The sequence below is a fragment of the Apus apus genome, chromosome 1 (assembly GCF_020740795.1).
Source record: "Apus apus isolate bApuApu2 chromosome 1, bApuApu2.pri.cur, whole genome shotgun sequence".
Taxonomy (NCBI): domain Eukaryota; kingdom Metazoa; phylum Chordata; class Aves; order Apodiformes; family Apodidae; genus Apus; species Apus apus.
Genome location: NC_067282.1, coordinates 206,226,686 through 206,251,615, shown reverse-complemented (window position 1 = coordinate 206,251,615; position 24,930 = coordinate 206,226,686). Strand labels below are relative to the sequence as shown.

Sequence of the window (24,930 nt, the reverse complement as noted above, 5' to 3'; positions counted from 1 at the left end):
GTACTTGTAGTGATGCCTTAGTGCTGGGGCAGTGAAACACCATTAAATTACCAGATGTGGTAGTGTGAAGGGCTGTGAAGGAGCTTCAGGTCTGACAGGACGGTGGGACTGTTGCAGAGGCTGCGGCATGTGCAGAGGCTTCAGGCCCATGGCTAATGCTCTCACTGGAATGAGAACAACGTCAGAAAACGTTCAGTCAGACTTTTGGGGGTACACTGGTTTTTTATGATCTTGAAGCGTGATACTTAACTGTAATTAAAAGAGACAAACAAGAAAAATAAAAGACTTCTTTTGAGTGCCAATGGACTAGAAGTAGGGAAACTGATTTGTTGTGTTTCTAGTAATAACAAAGTGACTTGGTAAAGGTAAAGTCAGTCAATCAGCCTCCATCCCTTGTGCCTCTTGGGACGGGCAGGCAGCGACATTTCTTGTAGATATTTTTCCCACTGAATTGCAGTAGACCATTTAGAAATGGGCCTTTAAAATGTGCATGTTAGAAAAGGGCAATCCCAGTGTGCTAATGGATGGAAATCCATGCAGAAAAACATTGGCATTTATCAGAATGCCCACAGAGGACAGTGTGGTACTGAGAGACCTGGGACATGACCACCTGGAAGGGGAGAGAGACAAGGCAGTTAGAACACACTTAAAGTGATTATTAGGAGCACGTGTGCCACTGCTGTGGTAAATGACTGACACTAGTGCAGATCCAGCAGCACCAGCAGCGGATCCTCTCCTGCTGCAAACTGGAATTTCCAGAGGAATAGCAGCCCTGGAGTGTGGCTGGGGTGGAGCGGGCAGGGGCTGTGGGCAGACCCAAGGTGGTGAAGCAACACGGCAGCATCAACTTGGTGGACAGAACTCTGGGATCAGCTGTCCCGACTCTGTCCCCCAGCCTGCTCTCTGTGGCGTGGATGAGAACCTCACGAGATTCAACAAGAGCAAGTGCACCTGGGAAGGAGCAACAAAATGCACCAGCGCAGGCCAGGAGGTGATCTGCTGGAGAGCAGCTCTGTGGAGAAGGACCTTGGAGTCCGGGTAGACAACAAGTTCTCCATGGGACAACAATGTGCCCTTATGGCCAAGAAGGCCAATGGTATCTTGGGGGTGTATTAAGAGGAGTGTCTCCAGCAGATGGAGGGAGGTTCTCCTCCCCCTCTACTTGGCCCTGGTGAGACCTCCCTTGGAGTGTTGTGTCCAGTACTGGGTTCCCCAGATCAAGAGGGACAGGGATCTACTGGAGAGAGTCCAACGGAGGCTACAGGAATGATGAAGGGACTGAACACCTGCCTTATGAGGAAAGGCTGAGAGACCTGGGGCTTTTCAGTCTAGAGAGAAGACTGAGGGGGAATTTATTGAATGTCTATAAATACATGAGGGCATCAAGAAGGCAGGGACAACCTCTCATAATTTGTGCCCTGTGATAGGACAAGGGGCAATGGATTCAAACTCGAGCACAGGAAGTTCTGCCTCAACATGAGGAAGAACTTCTTTCCTGTGAGGGTGACAGAGCCCTGGGACAGGCTGCCCAGAGAGGTGGTGGAGGTTCTTTTTCTCGAGACTTTCAAGACCTGTCTGGATGCCTTTTTTAGTGACCTCTCCTAGGTTTTTTTTGGTCCTGCTCTGTCAGGGGGGTTGGACTCGATGATCTTCGGAGGTCCCTCCCAACCTCCAATATTCTGTGATTCTGTGATGAGGAGAGCAGCCATTAGTGCTGGGCAAGTGCTGCTCAGCAGGCACCAGCACACCCCTGTTTATTGCCACTGCAGCACAAATCCACAGCACAGCCCCATGCCAGCTCCTAGGAGGAAGTGCAGCTCTCCTGGCCGTTCCCTGCGGAGCAGGCATCCCCAGTTGGGAGGTGCTGCCAACAGGACAGTGGGGCTGCCCTGGTCCCCTCTGCGTGTGGGGCTGTGTCCTGCTGGTGCTGAGGGTAACTGTGCAGACCCACCGCGCCAGCCTCCAGGTAAAGGTGGCTGTGGTGTGTCATGGAGTCTTATCTGGAGTTTCTTTGGGATTGGAGAGGTGTGGGGCATGTTTGCTGCAGCCTGATGGCCTGTGTGAGGGCTTGTCAGGCAGCCCTGCCAGGGAGCAGGTTGGTCTTCTCCAGCCTTCTCCGGGGCCTGTGATCCCCTGGCAGCTGCCACGCTCTGGAAAGTGGATGGTTTGTCTTAATTCCAGCTGCAGTCTGGAGCAAACAGGACCCTAAGAAGAGATTAGTCTTTCCTTGACACTGGAATTGCAGGAAACACCAGGGGGGCCTGGCATGACAGGGCTGTGTCGTCCCTCTGCTCCTGCCGAGCGCGGGTGCCTGCGCTGGGCGAGGGACGGGATTATTTCCCTGCGAGAAGAATGGCTCGTTTATTTACTTTAATTTTGATTCAAGAGCAAGAAGCTTGTTCCCTCACACCAGTTTCCTCTCAGTGAGCTTTACTGCTCTGGAGGGAGCTGATTATCCCTGCGTTTGGTGCCAGGGGAGGAGAGCAGAGTGGGCTGCCCGCGGGGCAGCTGGAGCTGCGCCCTGTCCCCGGGCTCCTTCCTGAGCTCTGCCCTGGGCTCTGCTGGCACCAGCCTCCCTCACGGTCAGTGAAGCAGCAGCACCCCAGGCTGGCTCAGGAGCCTCCTTCCCAGGTGGGGGTTTGGGTGATGACCCCCAAGCCAGCAGTTGGGGCAAGACCCAAAGGGTAGGGGCAGCCCCAGGCTTGGTGGTTCCTGTCTCTCCTGATGAGCATCCCCCTCAGGGAGCAGTGCCACCTTACCTACAAGATCCCAAAGACAGGGGTTGCTTCCCAAAGGGTTTCTAGTGGCAGGTGGGAGGTGCAGAGGTGTGAGCTCAGCTTGTCATGGTTTCCTTACAGGCCTCCTGGCTCCCGGTGTGAGGACGAGGCTGGTTCCGCAGCCCCTCAGCCTGACTGCCTGGGCTGTGCCACCGGCTGCTGCAAAGACACCTGGGGCACGAGAGACTTAAACCACCCCTTAAAAAAAGCAAGTCAGAGTATTTCTCTGAGCTTTAATTTTATTTGCACGTTTTGGTCAGGTCTTGCTTTGCTCTGGTTGCTGCAGCCATTCAGAGAAAGCGATCTGCAGTTCACCGTGAGCTTCACGCTAAACACGCTGCTTCTGCTCATCCATCATGACAGTTTGTTTAAGCACTTAGATAGCTTTGTATAAATACATTTAGACTTTAATTTTTGCATATAGGAAACGGGGTGCCATGCCTTTACTGGCTTCTGATTATGTTTTTTTTATTCTTTTCATTTGCATCAAACTGCATTTGGATGAAAACTGAAATTCAATTAAAACTGAAGCAAAATAGCATTTTAAATTGTGTCTTTATCACTTAAATAAATATTGCTTGAAAGTGCTGGACACAGAAGATGAAAATTAAATTTATCAATATATATTTTGTTGTATTTAAAGCTGACTGTTCTTTTAAGCAAAGGGAGATTTGGTTTGTATGAGTGGTTCTCATCACAAATTCTCAGAGGTATTTAAGTGCCAGAAAATAAGCAAATATCTAGTGAGATTTCAAAATTGCCTAAGCAGTTCAGGCATCTGTGTAGTTCCCCTTGATTTCAGTGGGAGTCTGGCATTTGCTCTCTTCATGTCTAGTCACCTTAATACATTTGAAAACCTGGCCCCAAATCCCTCAGGTTCTTAGAATAATGAAATCTCATTTCTTTCCCACCAGGGTTTTATTCATAGATTGGGGGAGGAAAACAAGCTTCCTTACGTTCTCAGTTCTCGAATCTCCTTTCAGCTTCAAGTGAATCAGCCCAAATAATAAAGAAAATATTCTGTTTCTAGCTAAATTGAAGTGGAAGCCAATCAGATAGGAAAGCTTTTCTATGTAGCATAAGCTGGAAAAGCGACATGTGTAAATACCAGGGTTTGCTTCGTTGTGAAAAGTGGGTATGATGATCCCAGCGAGGGACGTGGCTGGGAAGTGTTTGTAGTGTGTGAGTATGTGTTTCTTCTGATTCTGCTTGGAAAAGCCACCTTTGAGCTCAGGTGGTTGGCAGGAGGACCATTTAACCATGACATTTTTATAAATGCTTCTAAATGCAGACGTCCACGTCTGCCTTCGTGCTGCCAGCTCGGATTCAGCAGCTCCAGTTTTAGGGTGGGAGATGATACCTTTGGTGTAACTGAAATCTTACTGAAGTGAAAACGTTAAGGCGAGGATCAAGTTGTTTGTTTGGTGCCACTTGGTGTGCAGCAGAACCTGGGGAGGCAGCAGCTCCCCGAGAGCCCCAGTGTCCCCTCTGTGAGGAGGAGCTGGCAGGGGTGGCCCCAGGGCCCCTGGGGACTGGGGGGACTCTGGCTGCACCGCGCGGCGCTGGGCTCCATGGTGGGGCCTGCCCCGTGCTCTGGGGGTGGCTCAGACCTGGGGTGTCACAGGTCTGCACTGGGAACAGGCTCTGACCAAACAATCTGAAAGGGCCCTTGTGGGCTGCGGGCAGGTGTCCATGGGCTGTCCATGGGGTCTGGGCACCCTCCTCCAGCTCCTCCAGCTGAGAGGCTCCCCAGACCTGCTGCAGCTGCTCTCCAGGGACCCTGGAGGACACCCAGGAGATGCTGGGAATGAGCAGGGAGTTTGGTGGGGGGTTCAGATCTCCAGTTGTTGGGCTGAAAAGGCAAGATGCATGAGAGGCCTCCAAGGAAGAGAGTCCCTGGATCTTGACGAAATGGTTTCGGGCATATCATAGAATCACAGATTGGTTTGGGTTGGAGGAACCTTTCAAGGCCTTCAAGTCCAACCCCCTGCGGTGAGCAGGGGCATCTTCAACTGAACTAGGTTGCTCCAAGCCCCGTCCAACCTGATCTTGAACATTTCCAGGGCTGGGATTTCTACCACCTCTCTGGGCAACCTGGGCCAGTGTTTCACCACTGGGAGGTAGAGTCCCCTCCTTTGCCCTGCTGGCCAAGCTTCTTGTTATGTAGCCCAGGATCTCAATTAGCAATTTTCTTATCTTTTACCTAAAGCAATTTCTATTATTTCCAAAATCTGGCTGTTGTGGTAGCACAGTAGAGCTATGGGAAAGCAGCAGACTGCCTCCCCACGATTTGTGCATAGACGTGGTGTCTCTGTGGCCATAGAAATACTGAACTTGCATGAAACAATGATTTTTTTCTCTAACTTTTTTCTGGAAAACATCTTGATTGACCTAATTATGTACTCTTTTGATAAAAGGTAGGAAACTGAAAACTGTCTGATACTGGGAGGTGTTGGGCTCTGCTGCTCCTGGGGCCCACAGGCAAGTTACCAGTTGCGTGGTTGCTGCCAGCTGTTCCCAAATCCTGGGCATGGGATTCTTGTAACGCCATAACATTACACCCCTGGTGAATGGTCTTTCTCATTATCTATATTATTGGGTTTTGTTGGCATTTTCATTGTTCCCTGAGGCCAAACATGAGGAACAGAATGGGGCCAGGGAGGATCAGAAACCCCCACGCTGGTGCCTGCCCTGCCCCCAGAGTGTGAATTTGCTTGTGAACTGCAGGAGCCCCTGAGCTGGGCACTGAGCTGCACACCTGAGCACGCTGCAGAGCAGGCAGCCCCAGGCTGGTGGAAAGAGGGTGTTTTTCTATGTAAAAGGTAATTTATAAAATCTCCGGATTTCATGAATTGTTTTTGAAGCATTGCTGTGGATTTGGTCTGAGACCTTGGGTAGATGAACCTCCTTTGTTCTTCATCTGGAAATGCAGGGCAGGAATTGGTTTTGCCCAGAGGGAAATTCCATGTGTGGAGCTGTTGATGCCTGAGAGGTGCACAGGAGCGTGATGAGGAACAGGCATCTCCAGAATGAGGAACAGGCATCTCCATCGAGAGAATGCAGCTCCCAGGATCCAGGATGCCTCACTCTGTGTCCTCCTTTTGCTCACGTACTTTCTCTTCGCTTTCTAAGTGTAAAAAGCACCATTAGAAGCTGACATAGTGCCTCAGCTTCCTACTGGCAAAAAACCAATTTAAATTCCTGAGCACCTGGAAAACTAGGAATACAAACGAGCACAGGGCTGCTGGGTGCTTCTGGTGTGGGTGGGATGCACTTCTGGGGCTGTGAATGAGGGTCTCTGGCAGAATCTCAGGAGCAGAACTTCGAGTTACTCCTGGGGTGTGTCCGGGAGCTGTATAAAATGACGCTGCTGCCCAGGCCGAGGGGCCATGTTTGTCCTTGTGGGGAGAGCACAAGGGCCTCTCTGTCCCTGGAGGCCCCAGCAGAGCTGCTGGTGGAGGAGCTGCTGGCACTGAGGGGATGGGCCATGTAGTGGGGTGTCCCTTCCTTGGCTGGTGCCTCCATGTGTCCCACAACCACTGGTGTGGTTTGGGGTGGGACTGGCAGTGCCTTTGGTTCCGTGGGGCTACACGTGGAGCATCATCTGTGGAGTTCGGTCAGCACTGTCTGCTGAAGAGCTGCTGGGAAAGAGCGTGGACAAGCAGGAGAGGCAGGAGCAGGGTTAAGTCTGTGCCATCGGGCGATGGCTGGGAAGAGGCATTTTGGGATGGCATCCCGGAGGCGGTTGCTGGAGTTGTCAAGTCCCGTCCGTGCTATTGCAGGCAGGCAGCTGTGATCTCCTTCAGTGTTTCTGTGCTGCTGCAGCAGCTGAGGGGATGCTGGAGCAGGAGGGGGATTTTGCTTTCAGTTTCTTGTGAGGCAAGAGGGGGTCTGGGGGAGAAGCAACACAGAGCAGCGAGGGCCAGGGGATGTCCTGTCACCCAAAGGCTGTGCCTGTGCCCTGCTGCCACCAGCTGCCCCTTTGCTGCGCTCGTGACAGGAGTGTTGGTGCTCTGGGAGTTGCTCATAGCGTGCTTGGACATTTCCAGCACCTTCTGGAAGGGGTGACCCAGCCTTTATTTACCCTCCGAGTGGTTCTCTGTGCTCTTGAGCACTGCCTGGCTGTTCCATGGGGTCCATCCTAGTGGCCCTGCCTGGGTCTTGAGGGTTGTGAGGGATGGGCAGCGTGGCCGGGGTGGGGAGTGGGGCCCTGCTCCTCACTGCGGGAACAGCCCAGCCATCCACTGTCCCAGAGAATCTCTGCTCCATCCCTGGTGAATCCTGCTCTGTCCCTGGCAAACCCCTGCTCCTCTTGGCTCTCAGCATCCCTGTGGCACCAGAGGGACTGACCCTGTGTTTGTGGCTCCATGGGTTCCATGTTTGTTCCCTGGCCTTGGCCTCTCCCAGTGCCATGAAACTGCATTTCTGCAGGGTTTTCCCGAGCTCATTAGCTCTGCTGAGATGGAGCACCCACCCTCGCAGGGGGCAGTGCAGGAAAACTGCTTTAGAATTGTAGATGCGTGACCTGGCTTGCTGGCGACATGGCTCCATGGTGCTGCTTTTAGAAAAGCGTGTGCTACATGCTTTAGGCTGGGTTCTTTAACCACACACAGGCTGAATTTGGTTTAAGTCAGGTTCACAGTGAAGCATTAATTTGTCTCATCCTTGGAAAATTTCATCCTGGTGATGTTTTCTGTCTGACTTCTTACCTTGAGCTCCTCAGCATGTCAGAGAAATAGCATAGATGAACTTGTGGGTCCCAAATTTCGGGGTTTGCAGGCTCCTCTGTAGAACTGGTTCTAAAAGTTAAGTCTTCCCCATAGAAAATTAAATTATGACAAAATCAAAGTATTATGCAAAATAATGTATGATGACATTGTTCAGGAAGCCTTTGGAAATAATTGGACATGTTTCTGTACCTTGTTTGGTATTTTCAGATTTCTTTTTCCTATTTTCCAACTGAAGATCTTCAAAATGAAATTTGAAGTGAAGCACTTTGGAGTTCATTTTGCTGCATTAAGGGATGCAATTTTTCTATATCAAATTAGGGAAAAACATTGAAACTTGAGTTTTCTCACTGGGTGAAAAATATGCTTTGCTCAGAGGTGCTCAGCCAGCTGCGTGGTGGTCCACGAGAGCAGCTCCCTGACCACTGGCTGCAGCTCCACCAGCTGGGCAGAGCTTTTCCCAAAGACACACCTCTGCTAATTGCGCAGGATTCCTGCTGTCTCAGACACTTTCTAGAGTCCCTTTCCCAAAGCTGGCTGCTGCACGGCTTGATTAAAGTGAACTGAAAAAACCCAGCCAACGTGTGATCAAGGTTCTGGAAGTCTGGGCTGGAAATGTGTCTGAGCTGGGTGTTTTCATACTGCAGTTGGTCCAAGCGTGGCCTGTCGGGCAGAGCTGCCATTTCTGGAGTCTGGAAATTTAATAAAATAATGTATTCATCAGCTATAGCTAATCTGAAAGAGAAAAAAGGGGGAAAAAACAACCACCCACAACCAGGCTGGCTTAAAGAAGAGTCTGTTGGGCACCCAGTCCCCTGAGGAGAGCAAGATTTAGGCTTTGGCCAAAGACAGAAAATCACAGCAGAGGTCTTGTGGGGGTGAGGGTGGGGCTGGCAGCCCCTGGCCATTCCCATGGGGTGATCCAGCAATCCCAGCCTTGAGGAGTAGCACGGAAGGACCATGTTCTGTGTCAATGTGCTGCATGCCCTCGTGTGCCCTGGCTTCTGGTGGGTGCTGCCCCAACTCTCTTGATGGTTGCCTTGGGTCTCCAGAATGGGGATATTCCTCTGGTGGCTTCTTTCCTCATCCTGGGGTGTTAACATTGTGTTTTCCTGGGATGTCACGGCTGCAGGCAAACCTGAAGAAGTTCATGGAGTACGTGCAGATGCTGAACGCTGAGAAGGTCTGCAGGCTGCTGGAGAAGGGACTGGACCCCAACTTTCATGATCCAGATACTGGAGGTGAGGCTGGCTTCTCTGGAGAGGGGAGGATGACAGAGCAGGGCTTGGGGAGAAGGTGTCCAGGGGACACAGTGGGACTTGGGGGAGTGGTTGTTTTTTGAGGAGGGGTAGCAAATGTAAGGTTTGGAACAGAGGAATGTTGGTGGAGTTTCTCAGGAGTGTGTCTTCTTATGCTGCTTGGGTCTTGGGAGCATGCAGTTACTCTTGCCAGAAGATACTGTGTGGGGAGAAAGAGTCAGAACATGGCATGAAGTGGGAGAGCTGTGGGGCCCATCTTTGGTGGGGCTCTGGGGAGGATGAGGCTGTCTCTGGGACTGACAATCTGGGTGAATGTGAATTGCTGCCTGAGAATCTCCTCATGAAGCAGTTTGGCCTCTGGTTTCCTCTGTTTTTTTCTCCCATCTATGTGAGCAAATTTCACCCAGAAAAGCCTGGTGGCTGAAGCTCTGGCTGTTGGGCTGCCTGCAGGCTCCTGACTTTAAGGAGTGAGGATCAGGCTCCAGCATGTTCTCCACACTGATGGGGTGGTGAGGAAGGACCTCTTCCCATTGCCCCTGCTGTGCAGTCTCCTAGTCTTTTTCTGAGGGAGGAGTTACTGCTTTTGTTCTTCCCATTTTAAAGTAATGCAGCTTATTAGTGTTTATTATAGAGTTGGACTTTTGTGTGTGAGTCATGGGCACATTTCCAACCCAGGAGCAGACTCCAATCTGATGATTAATTTTCTCTCTCTGGTTCAGGTGGATGCTTTCTCAGGTTGTTTCTGAAACACTGGCTACCTCTGTTCTTGAGCTCTGTGTGTCTAGGCTATTTTTCAGCACCAAGGTCAGGTGGCAGAGTCTGGTGTTGCTCACACTATTAACCTCTCTTATCCTCTCAGATAAAACGGCTGCCTCTGGACTTCCCTTTGGGAATGGCCTCAGCCAGCTCCTCTTTGGGGAGGGTGAAAGCTGGTGCAGACAAACTCTGGCAAGAACCATTTGAACAGCACCCAGGAAAGTTTATGCTGTTTAGCTTGCTGGTGTAGCCACCCTGTGTGAGCCTAGCTGGGTGTCCTGGTGCGCAGCTGCTGACAGTGGGAGAGCCACCACCGTGTGCCCTGCAGCCTGGCCAGGCAGCTCAGCTCCCTGTGGGCTCGGCTTTGCCCGAGCTCTTACAAGCACTTTGAAGGATCTCTTCTTATAAAGAGAGGAGAACTTCTTCTGGAGCAGATTTCCAGAGTACATGATATTGCAGAGGGCAGCGTGCTGCTTGAGGAGTTGGTGTCACAGAGGTTTGGATCTGATATAGTTTTAACCCAGATGTTATTTCAGAGGAGGGTGAAGGCTCCTTGAGTACTGAAAAGACCGTGTTAAATGTAGAGGGGGAAGAGGGGAAAACACCTGACCCAAACAGTCGTTGGATCTGGTTCAGAACCAAGGGCAAAACCAGGATGGATGCTATGAGATGTGGAAATAGGCTGTTGGAGCAGAGAAGGTTTGGACACCTCACTTCTGGAGTCCAAATTCTTGTGCAAAAAGACTTAATTGCTGCTTTACAATCTGTTTTGTGAACATGAAAGGCTGATATAAAATGGCTGTTCAGTAATCGCGGGTTCCTGGGATATAAGACCAGATGGAGCTATTGTACCATCTGACCTGACCTCCTGCATCTTGCAGGCTGCTCTCCACCCTCTCTGTGTGTCTGTTCTCTAAGCAAAGCTTAAACATGTTTTCCAGAAAGTCATCAATCTTGATTCAGGGAACAGAAGATCTGTTCCTTTCCTTCCTTATTTTGTTAATCATTCTCCCTGTTTAAAATTCGTATCTCATTTAAATTTGTATGCTTCAGCTTCCAGCTGTCGTTATACTTTATCTCCTAGATTAAAGAGCACTTTAGTACCTGGTATGTCTTCACATGAGGGTATTTATACATGGTAATCAAGTCAACATTCAATCTTGCCTTCCTTAATTAAAGAGGCCAAACTCCTCCAGTCTCTCATTTGAAGGTATTTTCTCCTGTTTTCCTTTCCTATTTGTGGCTTCGATATCATGACTCCGCTTCTGAGAGGTTTTTAAGAGTGTGAGTACCAGCCAGACTGCTGCCTGCCTGCAGATCCCTGCTTGCTGGCCCCCTGGGTGTGTTTAGGAGGATGGGGGTGACCCCGTGTCTCTGGGATGGGACCCCACCTTACCTCCTGCTAGACAGAGGGGCCAAGGGGGTTGACCACATGGGAGGTGATGGAATTTTGATGTAAACTCTTTCTCTGCTCCTCCTTGCCCACTCAGTGCTTTCTCATCCCCCTAATAAGGAGGTGTCTTTAGTATCCCAACATAGTGTAATTATCCATGGATTTCAGAGCTGACAGTTGCATCACAATTCTGGTTACCAGGAAAAGTAGTCACATCCTTTTCCTTCTTATCCAGCCTCCTTGCATTTTGCACTAGAGCAAAGTGGAAGAAAAAAAACAATCTTCATCACAATATTTGTCAGATGGGTTTAATTACTTCTGACATTCTGCATTTGTGCTGGTTTCCCTCTTCAGAATCACTTCTCTTGTGCTCTTAGTTTAATGTCTCCCTAATTGCTCTACCTGTTTCTCAGCCAAGATCATTATCTCACCTCTGGGTGAAGCGGTTCCCTGAGAATCTTCCAGGATGGGCTGATGTTCCCCAAACCCAATCATCTCAGTTTTGCTCCCATCACATGGCTGGTGAGTCACTTCCAGTGTGTGTTGCTGATGCCTTCTCTTGCTTGTAGGACTGAAGGGATCTCTGGGATGAGCGCATGGACTTCTCTGTCCTGCAGCTTTCCTTCCGTGTCCTCACACCCCATTACCTGAAAATCTCTGCCCTGTAATTTCACAGGCTCATCCAGCACTAAAGGAGAATTGTGGGCTCCCCTCAGCCTCCATGTTCAGACGGGGCTGCTCAGGTGAGCTCAGCTGCACCCACCCCACTGGGATGTCCATCTGGTCTCCATTAGCCGTGCTGGGAGCTCACATGCCCACCCTGGGTTGTGCAGGATGGACCCATCCCTTGGGATTTGCCTTGAACACATTCCCCTGTTTCTCTCACACTTGGAATGGTCTTTCTTGGTGATGCTTTTCAGAACCTGAGCCTCTCATGAATCTTTGCATAAAATATAAGCTGATGTTCTTACTGAAGGCAAATAGAAATCATAGAAAATAATAGACGTTTGTTGTTTGCTTTTGATTTTTTACACTGTTTCACTTCTGGCTGTAATAGTAATGAAAACAGAGTTAGACTAGGAAAGAAAACCATCTCAAAACTCCCTTCTCCATCCCTCTTTGAGGTACCTGTTTGCTTTGCTTTGGACACGGGTGTTTGTGTAGTGACCTCCAGCTCCTCCAGCCGCTCCCTGGCACTGATCATGGTTGGTACTCTTGGTCTGTTGCCCGTCTTGGTGCTCTGCTCTCCTGCTCCCTCCGTCTCCCCTATTCCCTCTCACAGATCCTTTTCCTGAGGGCTGGCTCCTGACTCTAGCTGTCCAGCTGTCCTCCCGGAAGTGTTTAGATGCATGGTGGTGCCACGTGTGCTTCTGATCCATATCTTCCATTTGTCACCAGATCACACTTCACATACAGGACTGGTTCTATCTCTCTCTACACATACAGGACTGGTTCTTTCTCTCTCTAGAAGGAAAAGCTTAGTGCATCCAGGTGGGCACAGCTCTTGAGTCCTGCACCTGGAATGGATCCATGCCTGGAAAGAAGAAAACATAGTCCCTGTGAAGGTCCTCTTTGGCAGTCCTGTTTTCAGTGGATTTGTCTGCTAAACTAGAATTTCCCAAATTGCTGGATGAAGCCTGAGAAGGAGGCAGGAACCTGTGTGGCACGGTGGGAGGACAGTGCCAGTGCCAGCAGGGGATGGTCCTCAGCTGGCCCAGCAGGGGATGGTGCTCAGCTGGTGCTGTCTCTGCACACGTTGGGCTACTGCTGTCCCTGCCTTGCCCACTCCAGGGCCAGGCCAGCAGCTCTCCTCGCTGGGCTCTCTTCATGGGGCTGCAGCTGGGTGGGTGTCACTGTCGTTGCTGCTGTGCTTGGGAGGAAGTCACACAAGTGGCCTTACTGCTCGTGATGGGATCTCAGCCTCCCTAAAGGAGGACTCGAGGGCTCTCCAAAGGATAGGGGCCCTGCTGGAATGTGGTCATCTCTGGCTCTGTGCATTGCTCCATCACCTGTGGGGCTGCTCTGGATGCATCACTGAGACCCTGAATCTGGAGGCATTGAATGGGCAGCTCTGCCTTCCTGATGGGGTGGAGGTCAGGACAGGAAGGCACAGGCAGTTCCCATCTGGAGTTGTTCATGCACTTCTGGTTCCAGCCTGCCTCCTTTCTGTTCCTCTGAAAGAAGATAGGTTAGTTTTCTCAAGTACCTCATTATGCAATTAACCTGTTTTGGGGAAAAAAGTGAAGAGCTGGGCCAGCAGGCTGGGGTGGGGTCCTTCCAGCCCATGGGGGGGACAAACAGTGGAGGAAGACCAGGGCAGGCAGCCTCTCCAGCCAGCACAGCTGCACTTGGAAGAGGATGTTTTAAGTCTTCAGAGTATTTTCTTGTCAAATTGCACCGATGTAATTTATGGCATGCATTTGAAAGGCTGCACAAAGCTGTATAGGCAGTTATTCTAATGTGAATATCTTAAAGTTGGTTTGGAATAGACTTAACAAATAGCTCTTCTATCAAAATAAATATCTTTGGGCTATTTTTCTTCAGCTTAGCTTTTTTAAAAAGTAAACATCTGTACCATGTACATATGAATGGAGCCTTAGGTTAGAGTTCTGTTGCAAACCCAGGATGAAAAGCAAGATTAGAAAGGACTCTTGCCTCTCTGCCTCCTGATAAAGGCCTCAGCATTATCAGTGCTGCCGGGGTTGTAAAGCTGATTGTGATAAGAGGCCAACAGTGGCACCTCTGTGTGACACACCCAGGGGCAGGACACAGGGGACTAGTTCTGCATCTTGGTGGTGTCTGACTCCTTTACCTAGAGGCCTCTCCCTCTTTCCTGTCAAGGCTTTTTTGCTGTTGTTAAGACCCAAATACATTTTTATGTGAACTTTGGGGCATTGGGTAGAGAGAAAGTGAATTATTTTTCTCAGCTTATTTGACTTCTGCCACAAGTTCCCAGGATGGCAGCATGTTGAGCAGCATGATTGATGCATGTCAGCTGTGATCCTTTTTGGTATATCTTCTCCTGGGAGAAAATAAATGTACAAATGTGCAGGATGGCATTTCATTTTGGTGAGTGGTAGAGTAAAAATGTCATTGTTCTGTGTCCTTCCTGCTCTATTATTGTCTTAGCGAAACCAAGGGTGATGGATGGAAGAATACTTTGCCTTGTAGTTTTATACTCAAGGGGCTTAACCAAACCTCAGTCTGCCCCTGGAATCCCACTGTCCCTCTAGCTGGTCCAGGAGATCCACAGAGGTGGCCAAGCTTTCCATGGCTATGGCATAGTGGCACAGTGGCCACTTTTTGTGAGCTGGTCACCAAGATGAGGAGTGATGCTTGGAATGTGTATTTTTCCTCCTCTGGGAAGCAGGGAGCTGTTGCAGACTAGGCTGTAGAGTGGTCCCTGCATGCAGGGGACAGCCCCGAGAGCCAGCGGGAGGCTGGAGGGCACTGCAGGGTAGGAATCACTGCCTGACATCCCTGCCTCCTGTCCAGCAGGCGTGGAAACCACCTTTTTACCCACTGAATTCAGCAGAAGGTTCCCAGGAGATGCTTAGGGAGCAAGGTGCCTGTCAGGCAGAGGCAGAAGAGCTCAGAACATGGCCCCGCAGGGCTGGGAGGGTTTGGCAAAGCCCATGGGGCAGGGGGTGCTTCTGCCTCTCTGAATGCCAGGTCAGATGGTGATGTGGCCAGTGTTAGACACTGAGCTCACAGAGCCTTTGTCTGTCCCTTCAGCCCATAGATATCTGAGCACAAAAGGCAAAGCAGAGACAGTTACTAGTCATAAACCCTCCTCTGGTGCTCTGCTCTTTGAAGACAGTGATGCTACAAACTTCTATAAATGTTCTCTGTTTGGGAACTATCCCTCATTGCACCATCTCCAGGAACCCAACATCTTCTAGATCTGTGGTTTTGTTTTCTGGCTTTGGCTTTCTTCAGCCTCTCAGGGACTTTTGGAATGTCTTTGTCCTTCTGAAACAGTGCTCCTGCCAGGAGATGCCCACCTGGCCTATCAGCCAGGACTTTCAGATGTGGGAATCTGGTAAAACCTGAAATTAAAGAGGACACAGGCACAGAGAGGACATACTCTTTTTCCAAAAGGTCTTAGAGTTTTCTTGCCTAATACTCTGTATCTCCTTGAAGGACCTGCAGGGCTACTGTGCATGGAGAAAGAAAAGGCCACTCTGAGCCAAGTCAAGCCTCCTCTTTCCCAGATACTTTGAAAACTTTAGTCTTTCCTTGGTTGGGAATTCTTCTGCATGGAACTTTTAAGCCGGAGCTCTCAGGTTCATCAGTAAAACGATGGGACCGTGGGCAGGTGTCCAACTAAGATTTCAAGAGTGGGAATAAATAAATGATGGTATTTCCAGTGCCTGGTATTTAGCAAAGATGGCAAAGCTGCAGTGCATGAGTGCTATTCTTAACTCCTCAGCCACTCTTCACAACATCACAGTAGTAAATCTGCTCTTCTTTTAGGCAGAGCAGCAGGGCTATTAGCAATGCTCTTTTATCCCCTGTGTCTCCAGGGATGAGTCTACCAGGGATATTGCAAATAGGCCCTGACACCAAACGCTCCTTTCTGCATGGCTAGGTCTTGAGCAGCCTGGATAATTACAACACCCATTTATTCTCTTTCCTCATAGAAAAGCGGAGGGGGGAACACAAACACTTGAGGGTTTAGAAATTCAGCCCTTCAGCAGCTGAAGCTTTCTTCTTCATCCCATCCTGTGCAGCACAAGTGTTCCCTTCGTCTGGCCAAAGGCAGTTTGTAATGGCTCTGCTGATTCTAGAGGCAGCAAATGTAGCAGTACTGTCTCAAAGACTGCAGGATAGATCCCTAATAAAAATGATTCATCCTCAGTTTCTGTAACCTTTTCTTCTACCTGCCTTGACCTGGGAAAAAAAATATCCCTGCGGAAATTATTTGTGGGTCATTACCCATGATCTTGTTAAACACAGGGAAATTAAGTCTTACCTGCAGCCTGCTGGGTTTTCCAGAAAGTGTGGAACAGGAGAGAAGTCCTGTAACCCTGCTTGAGGTTTGAATTCTGGTGGTTCAGAAGGGGACACGTCTGTGCTGTAGATGCGAAGGGTGAAGGACATTTGCCCCACTCCTCTGGGCCACCAGGACACCTGCGCCAACTCTGGGTTTCTCTTTCCAGCATGTCCCATTATTTCTTTTCCCAAGACACACAGCAGCCATGCTCCAGGACTTGTCACCCGAGTTATGAGGGAACCATTCCCCTTCTCCTGCTGGTTGTGTTTCTGACCCCAGTGCAAGGTTTGCTGACACCCGGGGGGTCTACACCTTGCACACACCAGGGTCTCCCCCTCGCCTGTGCAGGTGTTGCAAACTTGTCCTAAGCTGAGTTCTTCTGAGCATAGCTGTTCCCCTTGCACTTGGGGGGATGTGTAGGGACCCCCAAGGCAGCCCAGGCTTCTGTGCTTGCAGGAATGTTCTCCTGCAGAGGGAACTCCAGTCAATGGGCTTCCAATAACACTGGCTGCTCCGTAAAATACTCCGTGCCCCGTGGTGCCGTGGGCCCAGCAGAGCCAGCAGGAAGGAACAGCACTGTCCCAGCCCCTCGGGTCTCTTCCCAGGAGCTGCTTTTGGGAGTGGTGGTAAAAAGCTGCACCAGGGCAGCTGCAGAGCAGCACGTGTTCCCCTTCCCCTGGCTCCGCAGGGCTGCAGGGCAGAGAAGAGCCACATCTTGAGTTGTCGTGGCCCAATTTGCCACTGTTCACATGCAGTGCTGCAGGATGGCTGGGGAGATATTCCAGGAAAGATTAGCTGCCTTTGAAAGAGATGAAAAGGCACATTTCACTGTTGCTTCCTGTAGGTACATTTTAAGAGCTTAAAAAAAAAAAAAATTTGAGAAGTTACCGTTATTCTAAAATTAGACCCAAGCCTGAGGGTTAGGAGAGCAGTGGAAGAGAGAAGGGCAATCCTCAGAATTCCAGCCTGGGGGCACTGGGAGCAGCGGGAGAGCCAGAGGGAACCAGGGCATTCCCAAAGCACCGGTCTTGACTCCGCAGCCATGCAGACTGTGGCCCCAGTACGGCGTGAGGACAAATAGCAGCAGGAATAAGTAACTGGGGAGAAATACCTGCAGTGCATGAGGGTGCTTTGCAGCCTTCTGCTGTGAGGAGAAGCCCCTGAGCCCCGGGCGTGGGGAACTGGCTCCTCTCCTGCCTTCCTGTGCTGTGTCCTGACCTGTGGCACATTCCGGGGACACGTGTGCTGTTACTTGATTAACCACCTGAATAACTCACATCCATATATATTTTCTGTTGCTTTCCATGGCTTGGAGCACCCTGGTCTAGTGAGAGGTGTCCCTGTCCGTGGCAGGGGGTTGGAGCTAGATGAGCTTTAAGGTCCCTTCCAACCCAAGCCAGTCTGGGATTCCATGATTCCATGAAGAAGGAGCTGCAGGTTGAACTCTGGACTGCAGACCGAGCTCCAAGTCCCATCCAACCTGGCCTTGAACACTTCCAGGGATGTGTTCTTCATCCATGAACCCATTTCTTAAGCTGTGCAATGTGCAGTGTGTTGTCTTGCTGGTTCTTGTCGCTTCAATGGATTTCGTGCATTTATCCATTAATTACTTTAAGTGTATATTTGGATACACACGTTTCCAAGAATTAGCAGAGTGTAATCACTGAAATCCTGGGTTAGATGGTGACTAGATGTAGTGAACAAAGTGCTAGCTGCAGTTCCTTCAGTGCTTCTTGAGATGCCTTCTTTGGACCGTTCTCAGTCTTTGGGATTCAGGATAAAGTGGTAGATTTTTCAATTGAATTTGGCATAACAGGCCAAAGGAAGGTTTAAAGCCTTGTTTTCTGTTTCTTTTGCCTCTTTGAAAAGTTTGTCTCATTTAAACTGAGATACTGGAAAACAACTGGTGCTTTAACTGCACGTGGGCATGGAAGTGGATGCTGGAGCAGGGGCTGCTGAGGATACTTCAGTTCCTTTGCACAGCCTGAGGTTTGTAGCAGTCTGAGTTCTTACTACACTGCAAGGGCCCAATGTGTCCTCTCAAAGTAATTAAAAATAACCATAAATAAGGAAGACATTTTATAGAAATTATGGTGGAAAAGCAGGAACTAGAAGTCAGTCATAGCAACAGAAAGTAAAGAAATGGTATTTGGTACAGAAGAAAAGTGATGGTCCTTGAAAGACCTTAACATCACTAGGCTCCCCCTTCTTCCCTGTGCCTTCAGCTGGAGGTGGCCCTGGCTGGAAAGCTGGGACATGAGAGCTGGGGAGCTGCACAGCAAGTGGTTTTGATCTTGGAGAGGAGGGGAAGGGCTCTCCCGCCCCAGGAGCTCACCCATGGTCACCACCCTTCATCTCCCTTGGTGTGTGAATTGGGACTCCAGTTCCCACCCTGCTGTGGTGAAAGAGCACACTGTGCTCCCACCATGGCCACCCAGCTCCTCTCAGCCACAGAAACCATAGAGATGTCACTGTGGGCTCCACCAAGGTCCCCCAAAACCTCCCCCGACACCACATCAGCAGCACAACCATCCGTCTGTCCATCCATCCATCCATCCATCCATCCATCCATCCATCCATCCATCCATCCATCCATCTATCCAACACGACAAGTGAGGGGTGTTTTCCACCATTTCTTGTGCTCTCTCCTGCTGTGAGAAGGGCTGTGACCATTACCAATAACGCTCCATCAGACTCTTGTCTTCCTGGCAACTGCTGAGCTAAGGAAATATTTCCAGTGCTTCTTCTCAGGTGAGGTTGGTAGTGGTGTGGACACCACCACATTCCCATGGAATACGTACGTTGTTACGCTGGGAATTACCTTTGTGCTTAAACCACCCCTTACTTTCCAGCTGGACAGCATGGCAGGTGTCCTCTGCTGAAGTCTGGTGTTGGGCAACAAGTGCACGAAGCCCCTTGAGTCCTTGTGCCACTGCCCTTGCCAGGTGTAACGTGTGTGAGAGAGAGTTCTTAGAGGTTCTTTCCTGTTTCCTTCCAGATTGGTTTTGAAAATGATGGGCAGTGTAGAGCTGAGGACAGGTCCTTAGAAGACCGAGCTTCTGCATAGAAGGGACAGAGAGATGTGCCTTGGGATAAAGGAATGTGCCCTGGGGCTCTGCTCCCACCCAGAAAACACCAGCTGAGGGTGGCTGGGGCTGGGGATCTGCTTGTTGAGGGGCCCCTGCTGCAGGGGGTTCAACCGTTCTTCACTTGCCTGCTCAAATCACATCCCAGAGTTATTCCCTGCCCACAGTGGGGGTTAGAACCTCATGATGGTTACCTTCTAACCTGAACCATTCCATGATTCCAAGTGGAGCAAGTCCAACGTGCTGGGCAGTCCTGGGAGTGGGGACAGATCCTGGTCGGAGCTGGGACAGATCCTGGTCGGAGCTGGGACTGATCTTGGTCATAGCTGGGACTGATCCTGGTTGGAGTTGGAACTGATCCTGGTTGGAGCTGGGACTGATCCTGGTCGGAGCTGGGACAGATTCTGGTCAGAGCTGGGACTGATCCTGGTTGGAGCTGGGACTGCCCCAGCCGGGCTCCTGGGAGTCTTGGCTGTGTGACGAGCCAGGCTCCTGGGAGATGAGGGGGGTCACAGGGATCTGGGGCCTTCCTCGCCTTTGGGGAGAGCGTTTCCCCTTTGGGGGCTGCTGGTGGTGCTGGGCGGTGGGACGGGCGGTGGGACAGCTCTGCGGGCAGCTCAGCGGGGCTCGGGGGGCACCCGGTGCTGCCGCAGCCCCAGCAGCAGACGGGCCCGGGGCAAGGCCAGCAGTGCCGCACCGGGCTGGGTGCCCCCGGTTGTCACCCCCTGTCCCCGCAGAGTGTCCCCTGACGGCGGCCGCGCAGCTGGAGCTCAGCAGCGAGATGATCAAGGCGCTGCGCAACGGGGGAGCCCACCTGGATTTCCGGACGCGGGAGGGGATGACGGCCCTGCACAAGGCCGTGCGGTGCCGCAACCACGCGGCGCTGATGGTGAGTCCGCCCGGCCCCCTCTGCCCGGCGGGTCCCGGCCCCGCTGGGGCAGCTCTCGCCTCCCTGGGGAGGTGGCACGAAACCACCTCCACGTGCAGCCTGGCACGCAGCTGGGGGCTGGGACCAGCAGCGCTGGGGCGGTGGGCTGCCCGCTGGCGGGGGCACAGCGTTCCCGCGCCTCGCTGGGCGGGTGTCGCCCAGCGGGGCTGCCCAGAGCTGCGGAGCGAGGCAGGCCCTTCCCTTGCAGACGCTGCTGGACCTGGGTGCCTCCCCGGACTACAAGGACAGCCGGGGGCTGACGCCGCTGTACCACAGCGCCATGGTGGGGGGGGATCCCTACTGCTGTGAGCTCCTGCTGCACGACTACGCCCGGCTCGGCTGCGTGGATGAGAACGGCTGGCAGGAGATCCACCAGGTGGGACGGGATCCGGGTGGGTGCCCTGTCCCCTGGGGTGTCCTCCTTCACGCGGCTCCCCTGTGGAGGAGTTGCACGGGGTCTACCAGCTCTGACTCCCATCCCAGGCCAAGGCTCAGCCCGTTCTATTCCAGCCTTTGTGTCTGGGATCCTCCCCAGATGGTGACTGGCTCATAGGACAGTGCTTTGGGATCTCGGTCCAGTGCCAAGGCATCCTGGTTCCAAACCACAGTTGTATCTGTCCCTGTTTGACACATCGACAAGGGAATTTGTCATGGGGAAGACATGGGCTAGAGTTAAGGGGACCTGAGCTGCCTTTGTGCTTCAAGACCTTCTGGGAGAAGTGAGGACATACTAGATCTGCCTCGAGTCCCCTCCTCTTGGACCATTGGGAGGACAGGTTCTTGTTGGGCCCGTGGCCTCCTGAAGCTCCCAGCTCTCAGCCCCTGAAGGTGGATGAGTACAGGCACAGCCAGGGATGAAGCCATGGGAATGAGGAACAGAGAGATGTTTGTGATCTCAGTTTACTGGGTGTGACTGTCCTGCCTGCCTGCCTCCATCCTACCTTGCCTTGGGAGATCCTTGAGGACCGTGGGTCCCAGGATGGACCAAGTGTAGAGGTAAATGCCACACCAGAGAACTAGGGATGTGGGGCTCTTGTCCTCCCCTGTGCCTGCTTGTGCTTCAGGGCTTCTTTTCACCAGGTAATTACACTGGGACAGGAAACAGTCTGGAGGGGGCCCAGGCACCAGTATGGTGCTGATCCCAGAGCTGCAGCTGATGTAGGGGTGATTCAGGTGTAGGTGGCTGCAAGGGGCAGAGTGTGTGTGCCTGCATGTTCATGGGACTTTTCAGGTTACATGTCCAGCCTGATCCAATTTTTCTAGTGTGGATGAATTCAGCAGAGCACCTTAGGGGATTTATCATCTCCCTGCTGCTCCTTGATTTTCTTATTTCCATTTTGTGTTTGGAGCAGGCATGTCGCTATGGCCACGTCCAGCACCTGGAGCATCTTCTCTTCTACGGCGCTGATATGACAGCTCAGAACGCCTCGGGAAACACTGCCCTTCATATCTGTGCTCTCTACAACCAGGTACATCTGTGGGGTTTGGGGTGTGAGAACAAGAAGGTGTGGACGGGGCACCAGCCTGCCTGAGATAAAGCATGTACAGCAACGGGCTGGGGAGCCCTCTCATTGCTGCTACTGTTCCCAGACCCAGGAACATCCTTCTGAATTGTGTCCACATTCTGTCTCAGGATGAGGCTGTTTCTGTTTGTGGCACCAGCCTGATTTTGGTTTTCTCAAGAGGCATGTGGCCAGGGAGGAGTCCATGGTTCAATCTGTACCCATTCTCAAGACGTTTTTGCTGACCTACTGCCTAACACATTCCCTGATTTTCCCTCTGGTTCCTGTTCTGCCTCTCAGCAACTCCTCATTACTGGTTGGGAGGGAGCAGTGTGCCTGGGTGCTAATTAGACACAGGTGCCCACATTTAATTTAAGGAGGAGACCTGGCCTAGTCAGAGCTTGTTAGGCACAGCTGGGATCTTTTGCTCTGCTCTGGAGAAGGTGTGAGGACTGGGCTCTTGTCTGTCTCACAAATGGCCTGAATTCTTGCTACTAATCTCTGAGTTTTGAAGATGACTGTCCAGGCAGCGTGGGGCACCATTTCTGTTTTATCTTCTGTGTGATCACTAACTTCAGCTTGGAGAACTTGAGGGTAGTGGGGAAGCCCTCTCAGGTCTTGCACACCTATGGGTCTCTTTCTGAGGTGTGGAGGTCAGTATCTAAGGATTTCTCCTGTAGGTTTTGTTTCTTCCTAGATATTTTATATGTTGTATGGTATGAGGGTAGTTTTCAGTCTCAGAGGTGTCCCTACTTTAGCAATGGAAGACTGATGTTTTGCAATAGAAGGTGGTACTTGGGGGCTGATTTGGGGCCTCTTAGGTGGTGGGTACGTTCTGTACATCAGGGGCTCTTGTACCCTGGCTACTGGGGTGGGTGAGCAGAGTGGTGTTAAAGAGTACAGGGCTGATAAACAGTTGGGTTAACATCCCCTGAGGAGCACAGAGCATTCAGAACAAAAACTGTCAATGCCTTCAGGAAGCAGCAATATCTGGGAATGTTTGTGGCCCCTGTGGCTGTGCCCATGGGTGATGTTGGGGCACAGCCACAGTGCTAGTGCCCCAGAGCTGCATGCAGCTGGGTGGGCTTGGTCAGCTTGGGGTTGGGGGATGACCAGTTTGTAGGGGCTGAGCATCCTCCTTTGCCAAGCAGGGTTTCTGGGCACAACGATCCCACGGTTTGCTGCTTCCCTGCCACCAGTCTGAAGCACTAACTGGTTTCTTCCCCTTGCCCTCCCAGGAGAGCTGCGCTCGGGTTCTCCTCTTCCGCGGGGCCAGCAAAGAGATCCGCAACTACAACAGCCAGACGGCGTTCCAGGTGAGGCCACCAGCTCCTGCCCTCTGCAGGGCTCCTCCTGCCCCCGCCAGGGCAGCCCCTCTGACACGCGGGACAAACCCATTGACTCAGGATGTCTGCTCTGACACCCGCCTAATTGCTGGGGCAGTGGGGAGGAAAGAGAACGTGTGGTGCATGTGGAAAGGGCTGGGAAGGTGATATCAAATGGTGGGGGAGTGAAAGAGCTTGGCTTGTCTGGCCATGTGTAGTGGAGGTGGAAAGAGAAGTTCTTGTTGCCTCTAGAAATGTTGCAGTAAATGTTAGAGAAGGAGCAGAATGCTTAGAAATAAAGGACAGCGTTGCCACAGAAATTAGTGCATGTAAACTTGCTGTTAATAAACTGCAAGTTTGAGGACCTCTAGCCACAAAAGGAGTGGAACTCTGGCCTAGCCTTCTGGTAAACGTGCTGGGTGACACAGGTGGAAAAGGGAAACTCAGTCATTTTGCAGGTGACTTTTCCCAGATATTTCCAGACCATGGGAGGTGACTGCCTGTGGCTGCAGTTGGTGCAGGAGGGCTCTTCCCACCCAGGGTCTGCTTCACCCTTCTTTGTTAAAGCTTTTTGAACTTGGGATAGCCATTCTGTCTGGGCTGCTCTTGGAGCAGTCATTGCCTGAGGACCTGTCAGGAGTATTGTGACTCCATGTCCAGCTGATACAGAACTTCGAGGTGTCCCCTGAGAGCAGAGAGTGTCTGTTGATGTCTTACTCATACACCTGCTTGGGGAGCTGTGGAGGAGCTCACTAATTATAGCCCTTTAGAAATACTTTTTCTTGGTTCTCCTTCCATGCTGTTTGTAGCAGCTTTAGGCTACAGAGTCCCAGGTGTGACCACGATGATGTCACATCCCGTTGTGACATCATGTGCAGCCTCTGTGAAAAGGGCCTGGGTACTGGTGGGGCTGCAGTCGCCCTCAGAGCAGCAGCACATCCCAGGGTTGGCAGGGAACTGCTGGGCAGAGGCTCTGCATGGGCTGCAAACCTGCCCTACTGGTCATGCTGAGGCAGTGTTGCCTCAAGGCAGAAGAGGTGGGAATGTCTGGAGAGCTTCGTGTATCCTGAGGAGTTAACTGTACTGGGAAGGCACCAGTTCCCTGTTGATGCCTGTGCCTGGGATCTGAGATGCTGCTCGCCAGCAGCTGTGGTGAACCACAGTGCTCTGTCCTGCCTGAAGGTATTTCATTTACATGTTCAGTATATTTTAATGCAAATTAAGCATACTGTCCTAAGAAAAGTAGGTAGGGCCCGGTGTGTGCTTGCCAGCACTGTATACAGGAATGGGGCAGCTGTGTGGAGATAATCACCTTGGAATCACTTGTGTGTATGGGCTGAGGAACTAAAAACTCTTGGGTAGGTTCAGGAAATGAGTGTGTAGCTCATAGTCTTGTTTAAAAGTAATTTCTTTATTACAACTGAGACCATGTTCCTTATCAGCTGTGCTACATGTTGGCCTGGATGCTGAAAGGAAAAGGGCCTTGAAGATCAAACTGGGCATCCTTAAAGGTGGGCTGGTGTTTTGTCACGTGCAGGAGCTTGAGGTCTGTGCCATGCGATGAATTCCCCTCTCAAGCGGTGGTTTGTCTGGTCTTAGCTTGTTCTCTCCTCCACAGTGGTCCAGGGGGCATGGGGTGCCAGGCTCTGGTGGAAGCCACCAGAGCTTTGCTGGAGTGACTGTGAACTTGCCAACCACAGCAGGTGCTGGGGGGTGCCCCAGCCCAGCCTGGGGTGGGCAGCCCTGCTCTGTGAATCCCCTTGGCTCAGACCGTCCTCTCTCTGCCCCCTCTGGAGGTGGGTTGTGGTAGGGCTTGATGTGGGAAGGTCTGCTTTGCTCAGACTGCTGCTCTCTGGGGAGTTTTGCTCTGGGGATGGAGGATGTTCCCATCTGACTGCGCTCTGATTGTATGTGAAAATATTTATTTTCAGGGAAGGGCTTCATAGAGGAAACTGTTGCTTTCTTTGTGAGATGAGCTCAACTTCTGGAATTAAGAGATGGAGAAAGGGCAATCAGTCTTACTGCTTTAGGCATCTGCAGGACATGGAGTGGGGCAGTGGGTGGTGGAGGGAGGCAAGTGCCTCCTGCTCTGATGGTGCTCGTGTCCTGCATGTCCCAGTGGGTCTTAATGAGGGAAAAACAGTGTTTGTTTTCCTTTTTGAAGTGGTGCGACTAATTGGA

At 51.4% G+C, this 24,930-nt stretch overlaps 1 protein-coding gene across 6 annotated transcripts in view; it reads left to right on the top strand.

Moving 5' to 3' along the window:
- SHANK3 (SH3 and multiple ankyrin repeat domains 3) overlaps nucleotides 1-24,930 on the top strand; it is a 311,807-nt gene that overhangs the window by 60,269 nt on the left and 226,608 nt on the right. For all 6 annotated transcript variants that reach the window (XM_051612097.1, XM_051612081.1, XM_051612074.1 and 3 more), the window contains 5 exons: nucleotides 8,637-8,745; nucleotides 19,732-19,883; nucleotides 20,131-20,298; nucleotides 21,275-21,391; nucleotides 22,663-22,740. In XM_051612097.1, the coding sequence (XP_051468057.1) occupies nucleotides 8,637-8,745; nucleotides 19,732-19,883; nucleotides 20,131-20,298; nucleotides 21,275-21,391; nucleotides 22,663-22,740 (624 nt within the window). The remainder of the gene's footprint in view (nucleotides 1-8,636; nucleotides 8,746-19,731; nucleotides 19,884-20,130; nucleotides 20,299-21,274; nucleotides 21,392-22,662; nucleotides 22,741-24,930) is intronic.